This window comes from Vicia villosa, linkage group LG1 (genome assembly GCF_029867415.1).
Source record: "Vicia villosa cultivar HV-30 ecotype Madison, WI linkage group LG1, Vvil1.0, whole genome shotgun sequence".
Lineage (NCBI taxonomy): Eukaryota > Viridiplantae > Streptophyta > Magnoliopsida > Fabales > Fabaceae > Vicia > Vicia villosa.
Genome location: NC_081180.1, coordinates 131,089,573 through 131,111,796, shown reverse-complemented (window position 1 = coordinate 131,111,796; position 22,224 = coordinate 131,089,573). Strand labels below are relative to the sequence as shown.

Genomic DNA, 22,224 nt, shown 5'->3' with positions numbered 1-22,224 from the left:
ACTGGTAGACTCATCTTTATCCATCCTCGGATTTTCAAACTTGATGGTAAGAAGTTGCAGCTTTGACATGCGAACATTGGATGTGCCTTCATGTGCACTTTTGAGAATTTTCCATGCTTCTTTAGCCTCTGAACAAGTGTTGATCAACCCGAATATGTTCTTTTCCACACCATTGAAAATAAAATTCAATGCCTTGGAATTTCTAAGAGCTTCATCATCTTCAGCATCAGTCCAATTAGCTTTTAGTTTCAAACTGGTTGTACCATCTTCAGAAGTAACCATTGTATGTTTCCATCTTTTTATCACAACTTTCCATGCTTTGTTGCCCATGGATTTAAGAAATACAATCATCATTGACTTCCAATATTCATAGTTGGTGCCATCTTAAACAGGTGGTTTGTTGACTAATTCTCCATCTTTCGTTGTGTCCATTTTAGCAGATTGTATCTTCCATAGAGCTCACCTAACAGGCTAGGGTGCCTGCTCGGATGCCAATCAAAATTTTGTTCCTCAGGAGACAGATGTCGAACGCGGTGTTTGAATAACTGGTCCAACAAGTTGCACCAGTATGACAGCAACACTTGTACAATATCATGGAGCATAAAATAAGTAAATAATACAATCAATTGGAAATCCAGCGCAAAGTAACTTGCACCTACGTCTAGAGGTTTGGCTTCTAACCCAAGAAAGGAAATTCATTATTAATATGTTAGTACATTTAGTCTTTACAAGCAACAACAAACCCTGTGATGTCATATTTCTTTTCCTAATACTATCTAATGACTTTCTATTTAAGTCTCCTCCTAAATATGAGGACCCCTCTCACTTTCTCTCAATCATTAAACCCTAGTGATTGAACTTTTATCAACTAGATGAATAATGTGATACCTATATGCATCAGTCTGGCCTGTTGAGCAAAGGCCTCATCTATCTGCCGACGGGTCATCCCGATAGGAGCAGAGACAAAAGGGTGGTGAGGTATCATTTGACAGTAGTCGAACTGCCGCATGGAGCAATCCAGAAGATAGCGAACAATGATGGTCGAACTACTTGCCAACCATCCAGAATATAGTGCAATGTAATCCCACAGGCGCGTCTCATAGTGAGCAGCGTAGCAGTCGTAGCGGGTGCCCTCGGAAGCCAAGCGGTCAATATATAATTTGTAAGGCTCCGGTGCCCGGTTCCCTCTAAGGGGGTGAAGGCACAAGCACGTTGCATGGCCTTAGTGTAGCCATCCACCTCTCCCTAACCAATGATCATCGAGTAGTGCTGTAATATCCAACCCTGATATGAAAAGAAAAAACACGGGGATCAAACATTATCACGAATATAGAATGAACAACTTTGAGAAAAAGTAAAGGGATATAAGATTATCTTCCACAGGCATCCCTCTCCGAATCTGGAGTAGTTGTACGCCAGCGTTGCCGCCCCCAGTTGTACTCATGGATCCGTGCGGGATCCAAAAAGTAACTCAGGTAAGCGACATTCGTATACGTGGAGCTCGTGTCCACAAACAACTAAGTGCCGATCAAAAAATATGAAGCAACAACTAAGAACTCATTGTCTATGTATCTCCATCTTAACTAGGTCACCAACAGCCTGCCGTGCGCAAGTAGCTCCTCGTCCTATCTCTGCGTCAAGAAGGAAAACCTCACGTGCGTGCCACAGGTCTTATCCATCTCCTCAATTGCATCAAGTGGATCATCCCCGAGCTCCTCAATCAGAACCTCTCTTGCTTCCTCCTTCGTCATCCTACCGTGAAAAATGAGTATACCTCAGATAGGTATATGCAGTAGGCATGAGATGTCGTCCAAAGTAATAGTAACCTCACCATGAGGCAGATGGAATGAGGACGTATCTGGGTGCCATCTCTCCGCAAATGCCATGAGCATCCCGTTGTGTATAGTGGAGTAACCAATATGACATAGGTCACCCAGACCAGATTCCTTGAGGACTTCTTGGAACCACAGCTCCTCAGTCTGCTCTAGAGCTAACATCTTTCGCCCGTGGCTATAGAACTTCTGGGGCGTCCTATCTTGAAAATTTCCAAAAAAAACACTATTAATAACAATCAAAGTTGGAAATAATAAATTTCCACAGAGGACAAAAAAGTAATAAGTCCAAGCAATATTACCTCTCTGTTCCAGATATGTATGGCGGTATGATCAGCGTATCTTGTCAACAGTGATAAATCGGAGGGACCTCCTGGATAAGCCTCAAGAGGTGGCACAGGAGCACTAGCATTAGCATCAGCACCTCATGCAATGGGTCAATACCATCATGAGGTGGCATAGGATAACCAGCACCAAGAGGAGGAGGCAAAGGAGATGCAGCATCGGCTAGAGGTGGCACAGGAGAAGCAGAAATATCCCGACGACGTCTGCGGGTGGATGGTGACTGTGAAGTACCCTCACCATCATTCTGACGCCTTCGGGATGAAGAAGTAGAAGTGGAAGGCTTGGCCTCAACTCTCCCCTCTGCTGGAACATATGTGTCAGCTACCTCTAGGATTATCTGGCTCCGTGCACGTCGCACAAAGGCATGCTAGGCAACCCCCCATGTACCAGTCGGTTTGTCTCGTCTGCCATAATGTCTACAAGGTATAACAAATAAATATGAATTAGATACAATTAAGTTATAAAAACAAAAACAAAACAAAAAATTTAACTTCGTAGATACAAATGTGGAAAGCTTCCGTAGATACAGCTACGGAAGCACACGACATTCTTAAAAATTAGGTTTGTTCTGGAGTTACTTCTACAGAACTACCCTAACGTTTCATTTTTTTATAGATGCGCCTCTGGAACCTTCTGAAGCTTCAAAAACGCAACAATGGCATCTATTACTGTTTCAACCATTGAAAACCCTATTTTTGGTGGCTTGATCGTCCATTATACACATTAAAAAATACCTACATTGTCTCTAAACTATGTTTCTAAAACTATCCAATAATTTCTACACCTAAAATTGAATTCTAACTCTATTACGGGAAATACTCGAAAATAACTCGAAAACTTACTGATTGTATTAAGCTTTGACCAAGTCGGAGTCTGTTGATTGTTGATGTTGATGTTGATGTTCCATGACAAACTCGCGAGAAAACAATGAAATTTGGTGGAAGATTGATTTTTGAGGTTGAGAGAGTTTGAGAGAGTAGAGAAGATGAAAAGTGAAGAATTAGGGAGGAGAAGAGTCTTCCGGAGGTGCATAACTGAAAACATTTCGTAGATGCACCTGCGGACAAATCAACTTTAAAAAAGAAAAATGTGTGTCCGGAGATAGACCTCCGAAAGCAGGGGAAATTTTTGAAAATGCACATAATGCGTAAGTACCCCAAGGGGTGGGGTTAGAGTTTCTTTATTTTAACTCATTTATTCAAAAGCATTTGTGATAACTCAATTTAAATACATGATAAAAATAATAATTGTATATTTTCAATAAAAAATATAATAATGACGCATATATAACAAGGTAATTAAAATTCGACCGAACATTAAATTGGTATAAATAGGGGTATAAAGTTTAAAAATTTAATCGGAGTCGAATCATTAATAATAAAGTATATTAGGAAGATCCTAAAGTCCCACATTGGTTGAAGATAGAGCATTGAAAGAGTATATATAGAGGGACACTCCTCACCTTACCAACCGGTTTTGTAAGGATGAGTTAGGTAGTACTATATTTTTTATTAATTTTTAATAATTCACACTTAATTTAATATATTATTAAATTTATTTTTAAAATATATTACATTTAATAAAAAATATATAATATTTATAAGTTTATAATACTTAAAACTCCATATTAGTTTTAAGAAAATAACTATCTATATTTATATTTATATTTATATTTATATTTATATTTATACTTATATTTATATTTATATTTATATTTATATTTATATTTATATATTAACATAGAAGGGTTCTAACCTCCAAATTTTATAAGAAAAATAATTCAAAACCTTTTTATTAGTTGTTGGAAAAAAGAATAGTAATAATATATTAAATTCAATAGATAAGATTAGTGTTATTGTTTGTTTCTTAAAAATAAATATGATTATTATGTGCCTAAATTTGGTGAATTAGATTATTGCTCTATTTAACTTTTAAAAATGTTAAGTTTTATTCATAATCTAGTCCCACAAGTCCCACATGGCTAAAAGTGAAATAAAGAATGAAACATATAGTTATAAAAAGAATTTTGTGTGATCAAATGGTAAAGTAACAAAGTTGTATGTTGATGTCATGACTTAATTCTTCATTGCATGATGAACAAGTTTGTTCAAAGTTAAGATAAGAGGTTGAGTTAGTTTTATATTATCATAAAAATATGAGTGAATCCTTTTGTTAATATTTTTTTAGATTTTTATTTTATTTTTAAATCGTGATCGAATTGTCACGTTAGATTTTATTTTCTAATTTTTAATTTTTAATTTTAATTTCATTTTTAACCAATTCTAATTTAATAATATAAAAAACTCAAAATTATTTTTCATAAAGAATCAAACTCATGACTTTTAAAGAACATCTAAAGTCTTTACTATCAAGCCAATATTCATTGATGACAAATAATTTTCATGATTTCTAATAATACTAATTATTTTTGAATTTAAAACAAAAATTATAAACGGAGTCTTGAACTTAAATTCCTTAAATGACCATTACTATACAACTAGACAAATGATATGTTATAATCAATATATAATCAATAATATATAATCCAATGAGTAAATAAATATATTTTCAATGACTTAATAATTTTTTCAATGCATATTTTAATATGAATAAATCAACAAATATAAAATTAAAAAAAAATCATAATTAATAATATTTGAAATGTAATTGATTTATAAAAAAAAATCATTTGTCTAATTGTATAGTGATTATCATTTAACGAACTTAGATTCGAGACCCCATTCGTATAAATTTTGTAATTTTTATTTTAAATTCATAATTATTTAGTATTACTAGAAATCATAGAAATCATTTGTCATGAATGAATATTGGCCTAATGGTAAAGACTTAAATGTTGTTTAAAAGTGTTGGGTTTGATTCTTTATAAGAAACCATTTTTTTGGATTTTTTGATATTATTAAATTAGAATTGTTTATAAATAAAATTCAAATTAAAAATTAATTTAATATTTAAAAATTGAAAAATAAAATCCGACGTGGCAGTCCACTCACGATTTAAAAGTAGGAAAAAAACCGGTTTGAAAAAAATATTAACAGAAAGACTAATATGATCTAGTTAAAATTTATAAGAGATAAAATCAAGTCTTTTTTTGTGAGAGATTAATTTGAGTTGAGTAATTTTTGTGAGTGACCAAAATGAGTTTTTACTCTAAAAATATATCATTTTTCTATGTTATATAAGGGAAATGCTTATTGTTATGAAAATGTGAAAACAAGAATGACAAGAATAATCTCAACCATTCATTATCACCACTACCCTATGATTCTAATTAAATAGGAAATTCAATTTAAAATAAATTAAAAAATTTGCTCTAAAATAATGATACGTGTACATTCTTGCAATTCTTCTCCAATTTGATTTGTAATAAATAGCACTACTCGTTATGTAAATAATAAAAATAACTTTACACTGTCATTCAATTACAATAAAGTATTTTGACAAGAGAGAATTATCAAAGAAGCAGTTATTAAAAGAATTTAATTATATTTTTTTTTAATTTGATACTTATATGTTAAAATGTTTCATTATAATTCGATGACTTTGTAAAGTTGTTTTTATACTGACAGCGTATTTCAATTAATCTCATAGATAATTTAAAAATTCTAATTTAATTTAATGAAGACTGAAGACTCATTTTGGTCCTCACTAACATTACACAAGTCAAATTAGTCCCTCATAACAAAATAGACCCGACTTAATCTCTAACAAAATTGAATCGGATCATATCAAAAAAGTAAAAAAAAAATCTTGATCTTTAAAAGACATCTCAGTGTCTTTACCACTAGACCAACGTACATTCATGACAAATAATTTCCATGATTTCTACTAATATTAACAAATTATGTACATAAATTTTTATGTACGAGGACTCAAACTCAAGTCCCTTTACAACCAGACAAATCAATTTTTTATCTTAATAAAGTTACTATCATTTACAACTAGACAGATCAATTTCTATTGTTAGTAAAATGATTATCATTTACAACTAGACAAATCAATTTCTATTGTTAATAAAGTGATTATCATTTACAACGAGACAAATTAATTTATATGACTAGTAAAGTGACTAAAATGACTATCATTTACAACTAGACAAATCAATTTTTACCGTTAGTAAAGTGACTATCAATCATAACTAGACAAATTAATTTCTATTGTTAGTAAGGTGGATATCATTTACAAATAGATCAACCAAGTTTTATCATAGTAAATTGAGTATCATTTAATCGGAAGGGACTTAGATTCAAGGAACCTGAATTCAAAATGATTAAATTTTGTAAAGAATTTTTTGTGAGAGACCAAAATAGGTATTCACTCTTTAAAGAAATATATGATTATTATTGATTGATTCGGTGCATCATTTTTTTTTTCTTCTTTTAGATGTTTAGTAATTGCAAAACCATGGCTTTTTCATAAAGTCGTTACAATACTTATGACATGATAAACCGCTAGTTTAGTTTTGATCACATTGATATCACGTGAATAAAACATGAATTTTTTATTAACTATGATATTATCACATACATAACATTTTTTCTTTTGAAAAACACATGTATATAACATGTATTTTATATAGGCTATCTTGCTATAAAACATAATTTATATGTGCTATTTAAATTAGAATCAAGTTTTTCGATGAAAAAATTTTTAAGTTTTTTGTGTGAGATTTTTTTAAGACTCAATACATATATGTTTTATTACAAGATTTGAAACATATTAAAAAATAAATAAATATGTTTTTCATCCTATAAATAAAGCAAAATTCCATTTTAATCTCAAAAAAAATTTCTTTAATGAATGATCTTTCTAAAATTTTTATTAATGCAGTTTTAGTATCTGTTATTTTCTAAAATTTTGAAAACTGTTTAATTATTTTTTAATTTTAAAATTTTTAAACAATCTTTTTTATATATGTTTAGAATACTGAAAAATATTTATATACCAAACTTTAGAATTTTTTAAAATTGGAAGAATTAAATATAAATTTTTCAAATTTCAAAAGATAAGGATAAAAGTAATGAAAATTTCGACTTAAAAATTAAATTTTGAGTCCTTTTTTATCAATGAACTTTTAAAACGTTCTAAACATGTCTATAAAATAATCATTCAAAAATATACATTAGGTTAAAAGTAGGGACTAAACTACATGAATAATAATTTTGTATAGATCAAAACATGACATTTGCTTTTACAGACTAAAAACAAAACATGACATTTGATTTTATAAACAAAACATGACATTTGCTTTTATAGGGATCAAAAATAAATTTTAATATTTTATTGAGACTAAAAACATGTTTAAAAAAAACTACTCTTATATCACTATAAAAATTATTGTTGTGTTTATAATTATTATTGTGTTTATTGATGGGATTGATTCATCTGTCTGTTTGCCTGTATTTTTAGTGCAGAAATGCTATATTTACACTACCAATTGTACACCGTAATCATACACCATAACTTTTAAACTATGTTTTGTCTTGGCACAAATCTCAATTTTTATAAAAATAATAAAATAAAGAAAAAAAGTATACACTACCGTATATACATACGGTGTAAATGTCAAATAAATTGTAAACATAGCATTCCTCTTTTTAGTGGTGTGTCTTTTTTTCTGTATTTCTACGTTGGGTTGAGTATCTTGTATTCACTATGTAATATACTTTTGCTTATAAATAAAAAATATTTTTAAAATATAATCTTTGAACTATTTTTAGTTGATAAAAAATACTTATGTTATTCTAAATTTTTTTAACTTATATCACAATATTTTAGGCATGTTCGTTTCAGCTTTAAAAAAATAAATTTTTTCTTTATATTTTTATAAATGAATTTTATAAAATTAATTTTCAAAATATTACAATTTTTTATTTTTGTTTTTTTTAATTGTAAGACTAATTTTAACATTTTATAACATAAACATACATTATTGAAAATGGAAATATTATCTAAATCACAATTTTTCAAAAAGCTATATTTTAAAAATAATTTTTAAAAAAAACTATTTGAAATAACTTCAAAATTAAGTGATTTTTTGAATTTTTAATATTAAAAAAATTCATTAAAATAATAAAATATTTAAAATAACTTTGTAAATTTTTTTTACACAAAATCATATAACATTATAAAAATTATTTTTAAAAAAAACAAAATAATTTGTTTAATACAAATTGTTTATATCAGAAGAGAATCAATTCGCAGGCACATGTTGTTAACAAAGCAACTCTGTGATGTTTCACTTATTTGTTCATTTGCGTCTAAAATTTAGGTTAAATATCCGTAAAAAAAACGTATTGAATTTTGATATAAATTTTTACTTATGTATTGACCTTTATTAACCCATGGAAATACAGCGTTAATCAACTTTTTACACACTATTAATCAATACAACTGATTGACATATTGTGTACAATTTTAGTATCATACTTTCTGCAAGAAATATAATGGACGGTTCAAAAATTTGAAAAAAAAGTTTGAATGAAGAATAATATCATCAAAAAAAAGAGGAGATGATGGGGAGTTCAACTAAGCATGTTTAAGAGAGGCGTATACATTTAAAATATTTCGTGTGGAAGTCACTTTTGTCATGTTGTAGTATTGATAGTCATTTTGGTAGTATAAGTTGTTCAGGTGAAAGTCATTTTTGTCATGATGTAGTATTGTAAATAATATACTAAACTCTGTTCATGTCTGAGTTGATTCTCTAGCTATGGAAAAATTGGTTAATTTTATTGAAAAAAAATGACATCGTAAAAATAAAATTGATTATAGGTTACTTCAATTTTTGTTAGCTTTGTTAATGATGTCATATTTAAACAATCAAAAACTCAAGTTGATAAACCCCTTAACCTTATTCCTCCATACAACAAAACAAACCAAGATGAAAACAAAGGAAAACTTCAAGACATAAAACAAACCAAAGATCTTTGACTTAAAACAAACAAAGGGACATTGAGCTAGTAGACAATGTCAACAATATATCTATCTTGTGAAGTGTTTATATAGTATGTTACCATCATTATATAATTGTGTCATTCAACACTTTTATCGTTCATTATTATTTGTACAGTGAAAAAAGGAAAAGGAACACCTAAAAGAGAGAAAAAGTAACACAGAAAAGAGAATAAAGAAAGGAAAGAAAGCAAGTCAATGGAGAACATCTAACCTTGTTATGATGCAATGGAGACCATGGAGGAAGAAACGTCGTTGAGAGAGGAGAGTTAAAAGTGTCGTCCTTGCAAGATAAGAGGAAGAAGCGTGACGTTGCTGATAGTTAACATAGGAGAAGACTCTCTCTCACCTTGGTTTGTTGAGAGAAAGCTGCTCTTTGTGTACATCGTCAATGAGAGAAAGGACTCAAAGGAGGTATCGATCTGTTTTTCAAAAATTGAAAGAGAAGGTGTCTTTGAGTTAACCTAACACTCAATTCTATTTTTTCTTCCGGTTTTAGTCTTAATTATTAGTTTTTGTTGCTACATGTTTTTTTATTTTAATCTCTAATTCAAGATTTCTCTTCATTTTATTCTGACTATAGTTTTTTTGGACAAAATTGATGAAAAGAATTATTGATCTCACCATTTGCCATCAACAACTCAAACTATGTTTTATAATCAAATAAAAAGAAAAATAATGCAATGGTGTTGAAGAGAGGAAGAAGGCAATAGTATTGAAGAGAGGAAGAAGAGATTGCAAAATCATTCAAATTTTAGATTTCATCGCTCATTTTAAAACCCTCCTATTGCATTTCCACATATAATAAAAGGTGTCAGAAGAAAAAATAATAAAATAATTGTCACATCAGCACCAATTGTCACATTGACTTTTTTTAAAAGAATTTAGGATGTGTTTAGATTGGCGGTGGATAGAATTGATTCTAAGAGAATTGAGTTTGGTAGAATTGATTTTAATAGAATTAAGTTTACAAGAATTGATTTATGTTTGGATACAATGATATAGAAGTGATTGTTATCAATTAATGTTGTTTGGATAGTTTTAACAAAATTGATTTTGAATTGTATAATTACCAAAATGGTAATAAATTCTAATACAAATCAAAAAGAAAAGAAGTAATTGATGAAAATTAAAGAGTGTAAAGTAAAAAAATTTAAAAGAGTTGTAATAAATAATATATAATAAATATAGAATTGATTCTACTAAACTCAAAAGCTAGAAATTGTAGCTTCTAGTAGAATTGCTTTTGGAAGATGAGAATTGATTTTGAAAAAGTATCCAAACAAGAAAATAAAACCAATTATCAAGTCGAAGTGGCTAAAAGTGCTTTTGAGGCTTGTAGAAGCCAATCCAAACATGCCCTTAATATTAAAAAGTAACATAAAAAAAAATGAGATATAAAGAGTTTGACAGATACCAAAATCAAAAACACGCTAACTTTTAAAAACCAAAAACTATTTTTTTTTTTAGAATTTGTATCTTTATAACCAATTGGTTTACCATACTTCATTGCTTAACTTTACAAATAAATCATGTTTTGATTTTTTGGTTCACATTGGTTCATACGAGCATCAAAATGAATTTTTATTTCAAATTATTCGTTTCAATTTTTAGTTCACACTTTCTGCAGCTTAATATTTTCCCTTAAAAATAGAAGGAAAAAAATACAATTCATCGGATGATAATCAACATACGGGATTGTAAACAAGTTTCCAATCATACTGTATTTAACACAGATCTGAAGGCATGATGCAAACAGGTAACCTCCTCCAATAACATAAATCCGTCATAGTTTCTTCTTTAACCTAATATACAAGGCAACCAAACAATGGTAACCAAATAAGCAATAATTTCGAGTAACTAAATTACAATGTATATTTCCTTGGAATTTTTGGTAACCCTCGAGCATGACGGGGTAGCACTATAACTTCCTCTTGATTTTCTTATCTACATTTCCGTCTACTACGGTTTTTCTATGTCTATTTATCATAAGGACATTCGATGTCATTTTCAGTGACTTTAAAATGTTGCGGCCGTTGACCAGAGCAATGCAGATTCCACATTCTAAAATATGCTCTGTCGAGATTCCTCACCTGTTAAATTACAAGCATAAAACTTAAGGATAATTAACCGTGCAGGACACAAATTAGTTTGAAGTATAAAGAGCATTTTGAACTCACCCATCGGTTTGTGTCAAAGAGAGGACAGGTCATGCGCACAGCTTTGAGCTTGTCAGTAAGAGCTTGAAGCTTTGGGCGATTCAGAGCCAGTGATACAGCTCTATCTTCATACTCTTTCATACTACATCATTTCAAAGGTTTAACATTAGCATGTAAAAACTTAAGAAAAGAAAATTCTCAAAATCTGAGAGCACTGGCATTGTCGAATATCTAGGGGGGTTAGGAAGTCTATATCATTAATGTAACTCGAGCAACAATTGACAACTATTAAATTGGAAAACAGCTCACCTATTGACAATCATCTCCTCCCCCAGTCCAGTGGAGAGACAGAGTGAGCCAGCAACCCTAGTAGCCATTTTCTCAAGAGGCAGAGTAACCATAGGAAGACCTGCCCATAGTATATCTGTTCCTGTTGTATGTGCATTGCATAAAGGCCTAAAAGAGAGCATATTCAGTATATGTTAGTGACACAGCAACGGAAGGCTGAAGAAGCAAAACATGTAGATGAGCTGAATTACGTGTCAAGAAATAGGTCTGCTAAAGAACTCCGTCTAATGTGTTCACTCTTCATCGCAACATCTGTGAAGATAATTTGATCGGGCTGTACCCCTTGTGCAGCAGCATCTGAAAGAAGTACAATAATTATAGAGGAAGTTCACAAGAATACTTTGCAGCATACACAAATAGAAAAATAAAAATGTCCCAATGGTTGACATGAATAATGCCCACTTGAGATTGATTAAAAAACACATATTTTAGTGTGGTGTGCAAGTATTATGCAAACAAAGACACATACATGCCCTTAGTCTCATTTCGCCTGCTGCCGGAAATTTCAGGAGCCAAAGCGCGCTGTTGGGCACACGTTTAAGTATATTGCACCTAAAGCAACATAGGCACACATGTAAATGATGAGATGCCAAGAATAGAAAATATAGAATACACAAATGGAGTATAATTGAGCGGTCTTTAAAGCTTGTCTACATAAGAAATAGAGAGCTCCATAACATTACCATGTATTAAATATTTCAGGATCCATCTTGTAAAGTTGATTGAAGCATGCAAATAAAAACTTATCCTCGGGTAGACCATAATCTGATCTTTTGGGCTGACAGTTTGGATCTAACACGTCCTGATTTTTCTGAATACACAAATTACCCAGGACAAAGATATTGAGTACCAATGTATAGTAAAAATACATACCTTACAAAACTTGTACATACAATTGTATCCAAGTTTTTACAATACAAATTCATAAAACAAACCTGTTTATAATCATTTACGAAGTAGCAATGCGGGAGATGGACAATCTTTTCAGAGTAAATATGTGCATACTGAAGAGGTGAAACAAACTGCAAGAGAAATAGCAATAATTCAGAAAGCATGTAAACAAGTTAATAAGATAGCCGGGAAACACCCAATATTGCTCACCTCATCAGTGACCAAGTAATCTATATAAGTAGCTCCAGTAGTGCCAGGAAATCCCATATATGAAACTTGAATTGGTGCAGGTTTCATGGCAAATATCTCATTTCTGGCACCCTGAGAAGAAAAAAAAAGGACAATTACACCATGCAATCAGAAATAGCAAAAAAGGATAGAAAATACACCAATACAATTCAAAGCCATTACCCAATAAGTAGGATCTATATAAAGTTCACCAGAAATAGCAAAAAAAGATAGAAAATACACCAATACAATTCAAAGCCATTACCCAATAAGTAGGATCAGCTATATAAAATTCACCAGGCCAGGATCTTGCTATGGTATCATATATTAAAAATCAAAGTTTTTACCACCAAGTCGGATAAGTTATATTTATCAAGTGAGTGTCATAATGTCCTTTCATATTGAACCAATAGTATGGACTATGGACCAAAACTTAATTCACAAAAATTATAATTACGGAAATAAATTGTAAACAAAATTTAGGTAGATATATAATCATATTCCATCTTTAAAATTGTGTCAAGATTATAGGTGAGGATCAACTCTATTTTAGTATAAAACCAACAGAGTAAAATGATCAACAGGCAATGTGCTTGTTTTCAAGTTGGATATGAATGAAATTTCCGTCATTAATTTATGCCAAACTTGTAATACTATCATGGTGACTTGCCATTGGGACGCGAGAAAGAGTTTACCGACATGTATTCAAAGAGCATAAATAGTTTGAGTTAGAAGTTTTTTAATGGGCGCCCTCCGTTTCATCTATACCCTCCTTAATTCCTTACTGGCGCTGCTTATATGAATCTCCAGAGTAGATACTGCCCTACTTTCTTTCTAAGGATATTAATCCTGTCTTGTTTTGTGTGACGGCTCATACCATGGGTAATGTCATCTTAGCAGCAACACAATTATTATTTTCTTACTAACATTTTACAGTTCAACTTTTAATTCTATACAATATTGTCTTGTAAAGCTTATAGTTGTAATAAAAAAACTCTTTAAACTAGAATAATACTTTGTTGTCACATATTACGTCTGAAGCATTCCACCATTTTACCCACCCTTCTCAGGTGAAAAGTAATAAACACAAAATCCAAAGCGAGCTCGGTAATATATAATCTATAAATATCTACAAAGGAAACTTTAAGCTATAAACAAGTAAAACAAAACTAACTTGTATATAACAGCCCTGTCTATGAATTATGATTAGTAAAGAAGTCATACAAGAACGCTCAAAGATGAGGGGCTACCTTTGTATAACCATTAAGGTTGATAAGGATCTGAATCTTATCCTCGTTGATCAGTTTTGCTATCATATCTGATGTCATGGCAGATACATCCACAAAATGCTCTGCTTCAGATTGAATACGTTGTCTCCATTCAGTGCCGTCATTTGGACTCAAGGCATAGCAGAATACCTACATATATAAATTGTCAATACATAGAGAACAGAAGGAAGAATATTTGGAAGAAAAAAAGGTTGAATAAAACAAAAATCAATACCTCCACATTCTTACTGTTGTGCATACCGAAAACAGATCCCATTAAATGTGACAAGGGGTGATTACCAAAGTCGCTACTCACATACCTGCAATCCAAAAATTTCACATGCAATTAAAATTATGTTACATATTTAGGACATAGGGAAAGAGGAGAAGATCATTTAGAGCTTTTACAAATTAATAAACAAATACCCAATCCTTAGGACACAAGGAAAGAGGAGAAAATCATTTAGAGCTTTTACAAAGTAATAATCACATACCCAATCCTTAGTCTTTCATAGCCTCCCTCCTGCTTGATAGGAATAGGAGCGGGATGGCTAAATGGTGGAAGAGAGAAACGAGATGCAATTACAGAGCAGTGTGCGGCATATTTGCGGCTGTGAAGAGACAAAGGACAATAAAATAAGCATAGCTAGAATATAAGAGCATTCCATTTATTATTGAGTAGATCTTCTGCAAACACATTAATTATACCTAATTTCCAGAGCAAGCATTGGGTCAAGTGGATATGCTATTGCATGGAATGGCTGGACACTAGGAAGAACTGACATCTGAGAAATAGAAAAACAAAATAACTGAAGAATATCCAAACAGACGTGCATGTTCATATCATATGTTGAGTTACTAAAAAAATAAAATAGTATACAAATTGCTCCTGACATTAATTTGCCTTCTGATAATCCCTTCTACTTCCTTGAACATTTGGTCACGATCCTCCCAACAGCAGACACACTGCAATATTGCAAAAGACTACACTGAGATACACAAAGAAACTGCATATTTACATTAGATGCAACAAAGGTGTGCATAGTGGGGTGATAACAAAGAAAACACCAAGACTAAACAATAACTAGATACCAGAGAAACAGCCACAAACTACACATCATAATATTAAACACATGAAATAATGATTTTAATTTAATCGCTATGCTGAATACATAGTACTCCCTCCATTCCTATTTATAAGCAAAATTTAACTTTTTAGATTCATTAAATAATTTATGTACCTAATCTATATGTAGTCCAAATACATCATTTACTCATGAATTTAAAAAGCCAAAATTTTCTTGTAAAAGAGAATGGAGGGAGTATATCCAAAATCAAGATGACAAGAGAATAGCATATAGTTCAATCAAGTCAAACAGATAGCAAGCTATATTTATTCATTCCAAGCATACAACCTACCAATACAACAACTACTTCAATATTAGAGAAGAGTATAATCAAAAAGATGAATTAGAGATTAAGGAAAAAGCAAGGAGTTTCTACATTCTAATAAGGTGCTTCAATCTAATAAGGTGCTTCAATCACAGACAATAAGAAAAATAACACAAGCAGCACACACTAAAAAACACTTTATAATTTGAACATATTATAAATTGAAAAATCAACCAGCTTAAGAGACAGACAATGACTTTTTGAACAACTATTGACTCAATGTTAAAGATAACAAATGGTAAAAAAACCTGAAGTGTGTGTAGAAGATTGCAAGTTGCTTCAGGAAAATCTTTGCGAAGAACCAATGCCTGTCTATAGCTCTTTACAGCTGCCTCTACATGTCCGCTGAAATAAACAGCAGAATTCCATTAGGCATACAGTTGAGTTTTAACAGAGCAACTAGACATCAGATAGTTTATGGGACGCCACCAAAAGATGTTGCAAGGAAAATAGGGAGATAAACGAGGTTCAAGACAAAAGAAACCTAAAACTTCTGAGGCAGCCACAAGAAAAATAAGCCCAAAAGATATCAGAAGGTCCAGGCTCAATTTCAATACTATGCTAAAATACATTTTATTTGAATTGAAGCTCAACAGTTGCTATTTAATAGTTTGCATTAGTTTCAAAGTTGGAGGTAAGCAAAATAACAAACCTATCTTTATAGGCAGAGGCCAAATTAGCATGAGCTTCAGCCATAGTAGGCCTGACAGTAATTGCACGTATATAATCCTGGATAGCATCACTAACTCTTCCAATCTCCTTATAAGTATTGCCTCTGTTTACAAGACCATCAGCTGCCAAGGGATCAATGCGGAGGACCTCATTGTAGCAAGATATGGCATCTGCATAATTCCCCTACGATATTGCCCAAGAAATTAACAAGATAAGCAGTAATATAATTTTATCAACTTTTTCTGTAAGTTTCTGACTATCTTATGTTTTATCATGGGTATATACACCAAAGCTATAGGTTTTTATACCTGCTGCTTATAGATAATAGCAAGGTTGTTATAAGGTGCAGATAATCCAGTGGTTACGCTTAGTGTAGCTTTATAATATGAAGCAGCAGCAGTCACCATGTTCCTGCATCAGCAATTTCAGCCATGAAAATTCCAAATCTCTCGCATAACCCACAAACTACTACCATTAGCATGAAGATAGATGGATCACATACCATTCCATGTATATATTTCCAAGATTGGTCAACGCTTGTGGGTGGTTGGGCTGTAATGAAAGGCATTGCTTCATGGGAACAAAAAAAACAAGTTGAGTAGGAATCTTATGGCTCGAAAGCAGAAAAGACAAGAAAAGACATACATTATAGCACTGGACTGCTTCCTCCACTCTGCCAACATCTTTCAAAGCATTACCCTAAGAAAACAAAGATGATATTATCCAATTGCATCAAATCTAAAATAGCACATTTAGGGTTTTAATTACAATAAAATAACTTCATTTTATTTTCTATTTTCAATTTGGTATGGAAAACGGTGAAAACAGTAAATAAAAAAATTAATACAAAACCTTAAAGACAAAAACAAAGTGGCAATTTTGCAATTTAAACTGCACAAAAAATTCTCCAAAACCAAATCTTAAAACTGAAGAGCAGTAAAAACAGAAACCAACCAAATTATTGTAAGCTTCCAAAAATCTGGGGTCACATGCAATAGCTTGTTTGTAGTGTAGAATTGCCATGTCCAGTTGACCTTGCTCATAGTGTATACTGGCCAAATTACCTGTAACATTATTTGTAACCCGTTACAGCCAGTGTAATTAGCATAGAATACATTGGGTTTTCTAAATTGTAAATTGTAAAGCCAGTGTGATTAGAATACATAAAAGGATACTTGAACAGCCATAGATATTTGAATAAAGACAAGCAATTTTAACTGACATTCACTGTTTCGCTACTTTTGCATTACTATGATTGTTTGCAGCAAAGCATAGTTGTCTGGAAATACTCTCTAGTCTCTACACTAAGAAGCAGCCATAACTATATTACATTTTGCAAAGGAAACCATGAAAAGAGCCAATATAAATGTGAAACATATTGTTGACTTCTAACAGTGGCATGTTTATTAAAAATGAAATTTGTTCCCTAGCAAGCTTTTCTAAAAAATAAATAAGAAAAAGTGAGTCCTATTAATATAATAAAATATGCAAGCCTATTATGATACAATACATCAATGACTGTTCCTAAGTCACATGGCATGTTATAATTAGTGATTTTAAAAATAGATATCCACCAATCACAGAGTTCTACTCTGTTAGGGTCAGAGTAGAATTCCTGTGTTAGAGTTCTGGGAGTAGTTAGACAAATCATCTACTACTAGTATCGTTTATTATCTCAATAAAACATCATACTTTCTTTAATATCATCTATTCCTTTTTCTTGTGTTGGTTTATCGTTTCAGTTTGCAGACTCATTGATTACTACTGATGTCCATTTCTTATTATCCCATATTGATCTTATAAATGAGGAAAAAATTTGCTGCAAACGGATAAAGTAAGGCAACAAAACTCACCATAAGCCATGCCATAGTTTGGTCGTGTCTGAAGAGCATGCTGATAACATGCAATAGCTTCTTGAGGCATCCCTAAAGCCTAATGAAGGAAAAGATAAAAACTTTCAGGGATCATCAATCCCAATCAAAGTTCTAATTGCAACCAATCAATCATATTCTTAACACCGTACCTTGTACACATTCCCAAGGTTCAAGTATGCATCAGGGAAGGAAGGTTTGAGTTTAACAGCTTCCTGAAATATTTATATAAAAATGTAAAATGAGAATATACAATGATATACTATTTTGTATAAAATGCAAAAGAGACTAAAATGCACAACACTTAATGTATCATACATCAAAACTGTGATTAGTCACTTCTAAAGGTGAACATTAATGAACTTAATAATGATAAGAAACCAATATATCAGAAATAAAAGTAAATACATCAAAGTTAGTCAAGACAGTCTTGATTTATAAGAGGCTCCTAGCAAAAGTTCATTCAAGCACATCAATATGAAAGCGAGACACACCTTGTAATACTGTAGGGCTCTGTTGAAATCACCAGACTCCATGAACAGACCAGCAAGATTTGACCACGCAATAGCAAAGGTCGGTTGAATACGCAAAGCCTCGAGGTAACAACTGTATGCCTGCACAAAATGTTAGATTCTGACTATTTGCAGTGTTGCAGATGGAAGTTACAACAAGACCAACCATCATCTGAGTCCAAGCTTTGAAGACAACAACTTCATATCTGTATCGAACTGTGAATTTGGACACAGTTCCACCCACCAATTATTTAAATCAGTAACTAAAATGTGAAAAAAAAATGTAGGGAATAAAAGACTAAGTACTGAAGGAACCCTCCAGGCTTTCCAGGCCAGGACACAGCCATTTTTATCAGGTATAAATGGGAGGCGAGTATCAATAGAAGGCATAATGGTGTTTATTCTGGCAGTTCCGGCAGAGAGTTGTCTCAAACCAAATAAAAGGTGTTTTGGCTCTATTATCAATGTGGAACACCAAGATCAGGGTAAATAGCATTGTAGAAGAAAACATCTTAGAAAAACCTAATCACCTACATAAAAAACTAAACAATAGGTAGAGCACCACTCAAACTGGGAATCTAGTAGAGCATCATCTCAAACTTCAAAGCACAGAAACTGAACTCGCTATAGCAGCAGGTTGTGGTATAACAAAATCCAAATTCAGAAATGTCGCACTGTGGCAGACAGGTCACTAAGAAAAGACTAATCTCCTTATCCATAAGATTTGATAGTTCATAAAAGAATTATAGACTGAAAACAACATCGAAATTCTAAAAGGAAATTATAACATAAAAGTGCATATCAGGTGTTAGGACTTACTTCTTGGACCAGCCCTTGAGCTTTCATTAGATTGCCCAAGTTGCTATGTGCATCAACCTGCAGTACGTAGATAATAACAACAAAAATAATGATATATGACCAAAGCCTGTAAAAGCATAGTAAAATGGATAGAGAAGAAACGTAAAAGATTACATCCTATGGCTTGGGGTATTTACTCAGGGGATGGTCATTCCACACCTTTAGTGTGCCCACCACACCCTTGAAAACCCCAAAATGTCCCTAAAATCCGGAGACGCATCTCCGGACGCACCTTTTTCTAAAACGCAAAGTGGTCCGCCAGATCTCCAGACGCTAGGGACATTTGTGAAATTTCATGGTGGTGTGGAAAAACACATAAGGGTGGAATGAGCATTCCTCTTTACTTATTAGCTTGAGCAGCAGTTACTCATTAAACAAGTAGCAAAATTACCATTAGAGGGTTGATAGCAAGTGCTTGACGGCAGCATTGAGCTGCTTCAGTTAGTCTTCCTTTCCGCATGTATGCACTAGCTAGGTTTGACCATGCATCGGCAAAATTGGGACGAAGCTGCAGCAGCAGAACCAAGAGGGGGGAAATCGCATCAAATGAGGGGGCATTGAAAATGATAATAATTATAACATATATGCATCTTTTTCTAAAAAATAATTGGCATCAAACAAACTGGAAGGTGAGCCTTATATGGCTGTCTCTAATAGTAGAATAACGCCTCCACGCATGCCTAACATTTGTTACCTATCATTACTACTGGCTGCAACAATTAAGAACATATTATGATAGCCAATAAAATTAAGCAACAAAATCCACCATGTGTTACTCCTGAATCCATACAAGATATGTTGTCATCCATCTTATTTATGGTTCTTGGGCACAAATAATAGGAACGGAGATAGTGTATTTTAGAGTAATAATACAAAAAGAAGAAAACTAAACCAAAGCAACGCGTAAATTCACGAAACAATTACACGACAAACTACATTTACAAGTTCAGACTTGCATACAGACCTCAATGGCAACCAAGTAATAGCGAATTGCAAGGTCAATGTTGCCTTTTTCCTGCATAAAGGAAAAAGCTCTATTAACTCCAGAAAACATATGCGGTTCAACATTCATCCATTACACAAAAAAATAGTAGAGCATCCATCACAGTCATGGCATATTAGTATTGGTGACTTGCCTTCCATGCATTTGCCATATTACCGTAACACTCGGCAAAGTGTGGCTCAATCCTAAGCGCTTCTTCATTTTTCGCCACACACATATCAAAATCATGCAACTGCACAAGACAAGTCAAGTCGTGAATATCAAATGTAGTCAAACAAATAGCAGGAAAAAAAATAGATACAAAAATATATATAAAAAACCTGGTAATAAATTGCACCAAGAAGCAGTAAATTGTCGGTGCGAAGCGGATTTCTCTCATAAACAGTGTTGCTGTGTTCTAGTGCTTTCTTATAACTTCCAGTTTTGTACATTTGATGTGCAAGAGTCAAATGTAAATCTTCATCAACTGCACAAGGATCATAAATTCTCATAAACTTTCATCAAGAGTTCACAGTTAAGCAATTAAGAAGTCATCCAAAGTACCCAATTTGAAATAACAAACTGAAAATTAATTTCAAAAAATACTCTAAAGCTAAAAACCACCTAATAAACCTATCACAAAAACAGAAAAATCACCAAATAAACCCTGATTATGGAATTAATCAACAGAACTAAAACCGGTATTAATTATTGGCGCATGTCAGCTGTAAAACCTCAAGAAGCAAATAAAAATCAAAACAAACCTTCACTGGAATCATGTGAGCGTAAAGGCAATAGCGTGAGGGAAGCTGGCTCTTGCTTGACGGAGAACGGTTCAACGCGATCCAAACTGAACGGCGACCGAGAATCGTCAGCTAAGCCGGAAAGCTGAGACTGGTGGTTATAGTGGTGGCGAAGGTGGTGGTCTCCCTGGACGGAGATCATGGTGCCGGCGGTAACAATTGGAAACTGAATCAGTGGACGAAGAAGGTGAACATGAAATTCAACTGGATCGGGATGGGATCGTAAAGGAAGAAGGTGGTAGATGAAGAAATAGCTCGAAAATTTCAAACCCTAATTGTGTGAGAAAATTCTCGAGTGTGTATTTCTTCTTTTTCTTCTGTTTTATTTTCTTCCCTTCTGTTGTTGAGGCATCTGTTTTGTTAGGATTGGTGAAGACAGCAGATCGCGAAGGAGAAAGTGTTTAAAAGGAAGATGAGAATCTGGGTTGTGAAGAGATCTGAGCCGTCGATGTAGGACATATAAAGACGCTAGGGATCGATAAAGTGAGATGTTATTAATGACCGACACGTGAACACCTTTATATTTATTTATTAAGAAAAACAAATTATAATATTTTTAAGTATTTTAAACTTTGACTCATATACAAAATATTTTTATAGTATTTTTTACCGCTTTTGAGAATGAAACCATTTACAATCTACGATCTAATTTTTATTCATCTTTTAATATTATTAAATTCAATTTTTAATTTAAAAGTAATTTTCTTTTTAATAATATGCACATACAAAATACCATTTTTATGATAACTTCTACAACAATTTTCTATCACATCACTTTAAAATATTATTAAAATTTAATTTAATGTATAGCTTTTTTGACATTTCACCTTATTGGTAATCAACCACATTAAATCAAAACACGACATGTTGTTTATTTGTAATTTATTAAAGTTATATTTTTTATAAAAGTGAGACTATGAAAAAGTATGAAAAATGTATAAATAAATAAAAATTGTGAGGACAGAGAAACATATATAATTAAGAAATAACATAAATGTTTTTTTAAAATAATAATGTATTTTAATGTGAAT

At 32.2% G+C, this 22,224-nt stretch overlaps 1 protein-coding gene across 2 annotated transcripts; it reads right to left on the bottom strand.

Annotated features, from left to right (window-relative positions):
* Positions 1-10,896: 10,896 nt before the first annotated feature.
* On the bottom strand, positions 10,897-21,633 carry LOC131644215 (probable UDP-N-acetylglucosamine--peptide N-acetylglucosaminyltransferase SEC). Of its 2 annotated transcripts, XM_058914652.1 has the most exons (28): positions 21,155-21,633; positions 20,732-20,877; positions 20,545-20,643; positions 20,373-20,423; positions 19,800-19,916; positions 19,370-19,426; positions 18,533-18,652; positions 18,191-18,253; positions 18,021-18,099; positions 17,122-17,231; positions 16,813-16,866; positions 16,670-16,737; positions 16,476-16,578; positions 16,148-16,350; positions 15,744-15,840; positions 14,938-15,009; positions 14,752-14,828; positions 14,538-14,654; positions 14,279-14,363; positions 14,026-14,193; positions 12,758-12,868; positions 12,592-12,678; positions 12,340-12,467; positions 12,126-12,208; positions 11,848-11,953; positions 11,618-11,764; positions 11,330-11,450; positions 10,897-11,242 (listed from the first exon to the last, which is right to left on the bottom strand). In XM_058914652.1, exons 1-28 carry the CDS (start codon positions 21,333-21,335, stop codon positions 11,129-11,131), a joined length of 2,964 nt encoding a protein of 987 aa, XP_058770635.1. In that variant the 5' UTR covers positions 21,336-21,633; the 3' UTR covers positions 10,897-11,128. The 2 variants fall into 2 exon arrangements, with proteins under 2 accessions (XP_058770635.1, XP_058770636.1); XM_058914653.1 differs by lacking the exons at positions 19,370-19,426; positions 19,800-19,916; positions 20,373-20,423; ... (1 more) ...; positions 20,732-20,877; positions 21,155-21,633 and adding an exon at positions 18,717-18,766.
* Positions 21,634-22,224: the final 591 nt, after the last annotated feature.

Coding starts and splice junctions, on each gene's coding strand:
- LOC131644215 (XM_058914652.1), bottom strand. CDS start 21,335: ATGATCTCCGTCCAGGGAGACCACCACCTTCGCCACCACTATAACCAC. Junction 15,010..15,743: donor ATCTTCTACACACACTTCAG/GTTTTTTTACCA, acceptor GCAATATTGCAG/TGTGTCTGCTGTTGGGAGGA. Junction 14,364..14,537: donor TATGAAAGACTAAGGATTGG/GTATGTGATTAT, acceptor TTTGGATTGCAG/GTATGTGAGTAGCGACTTTG.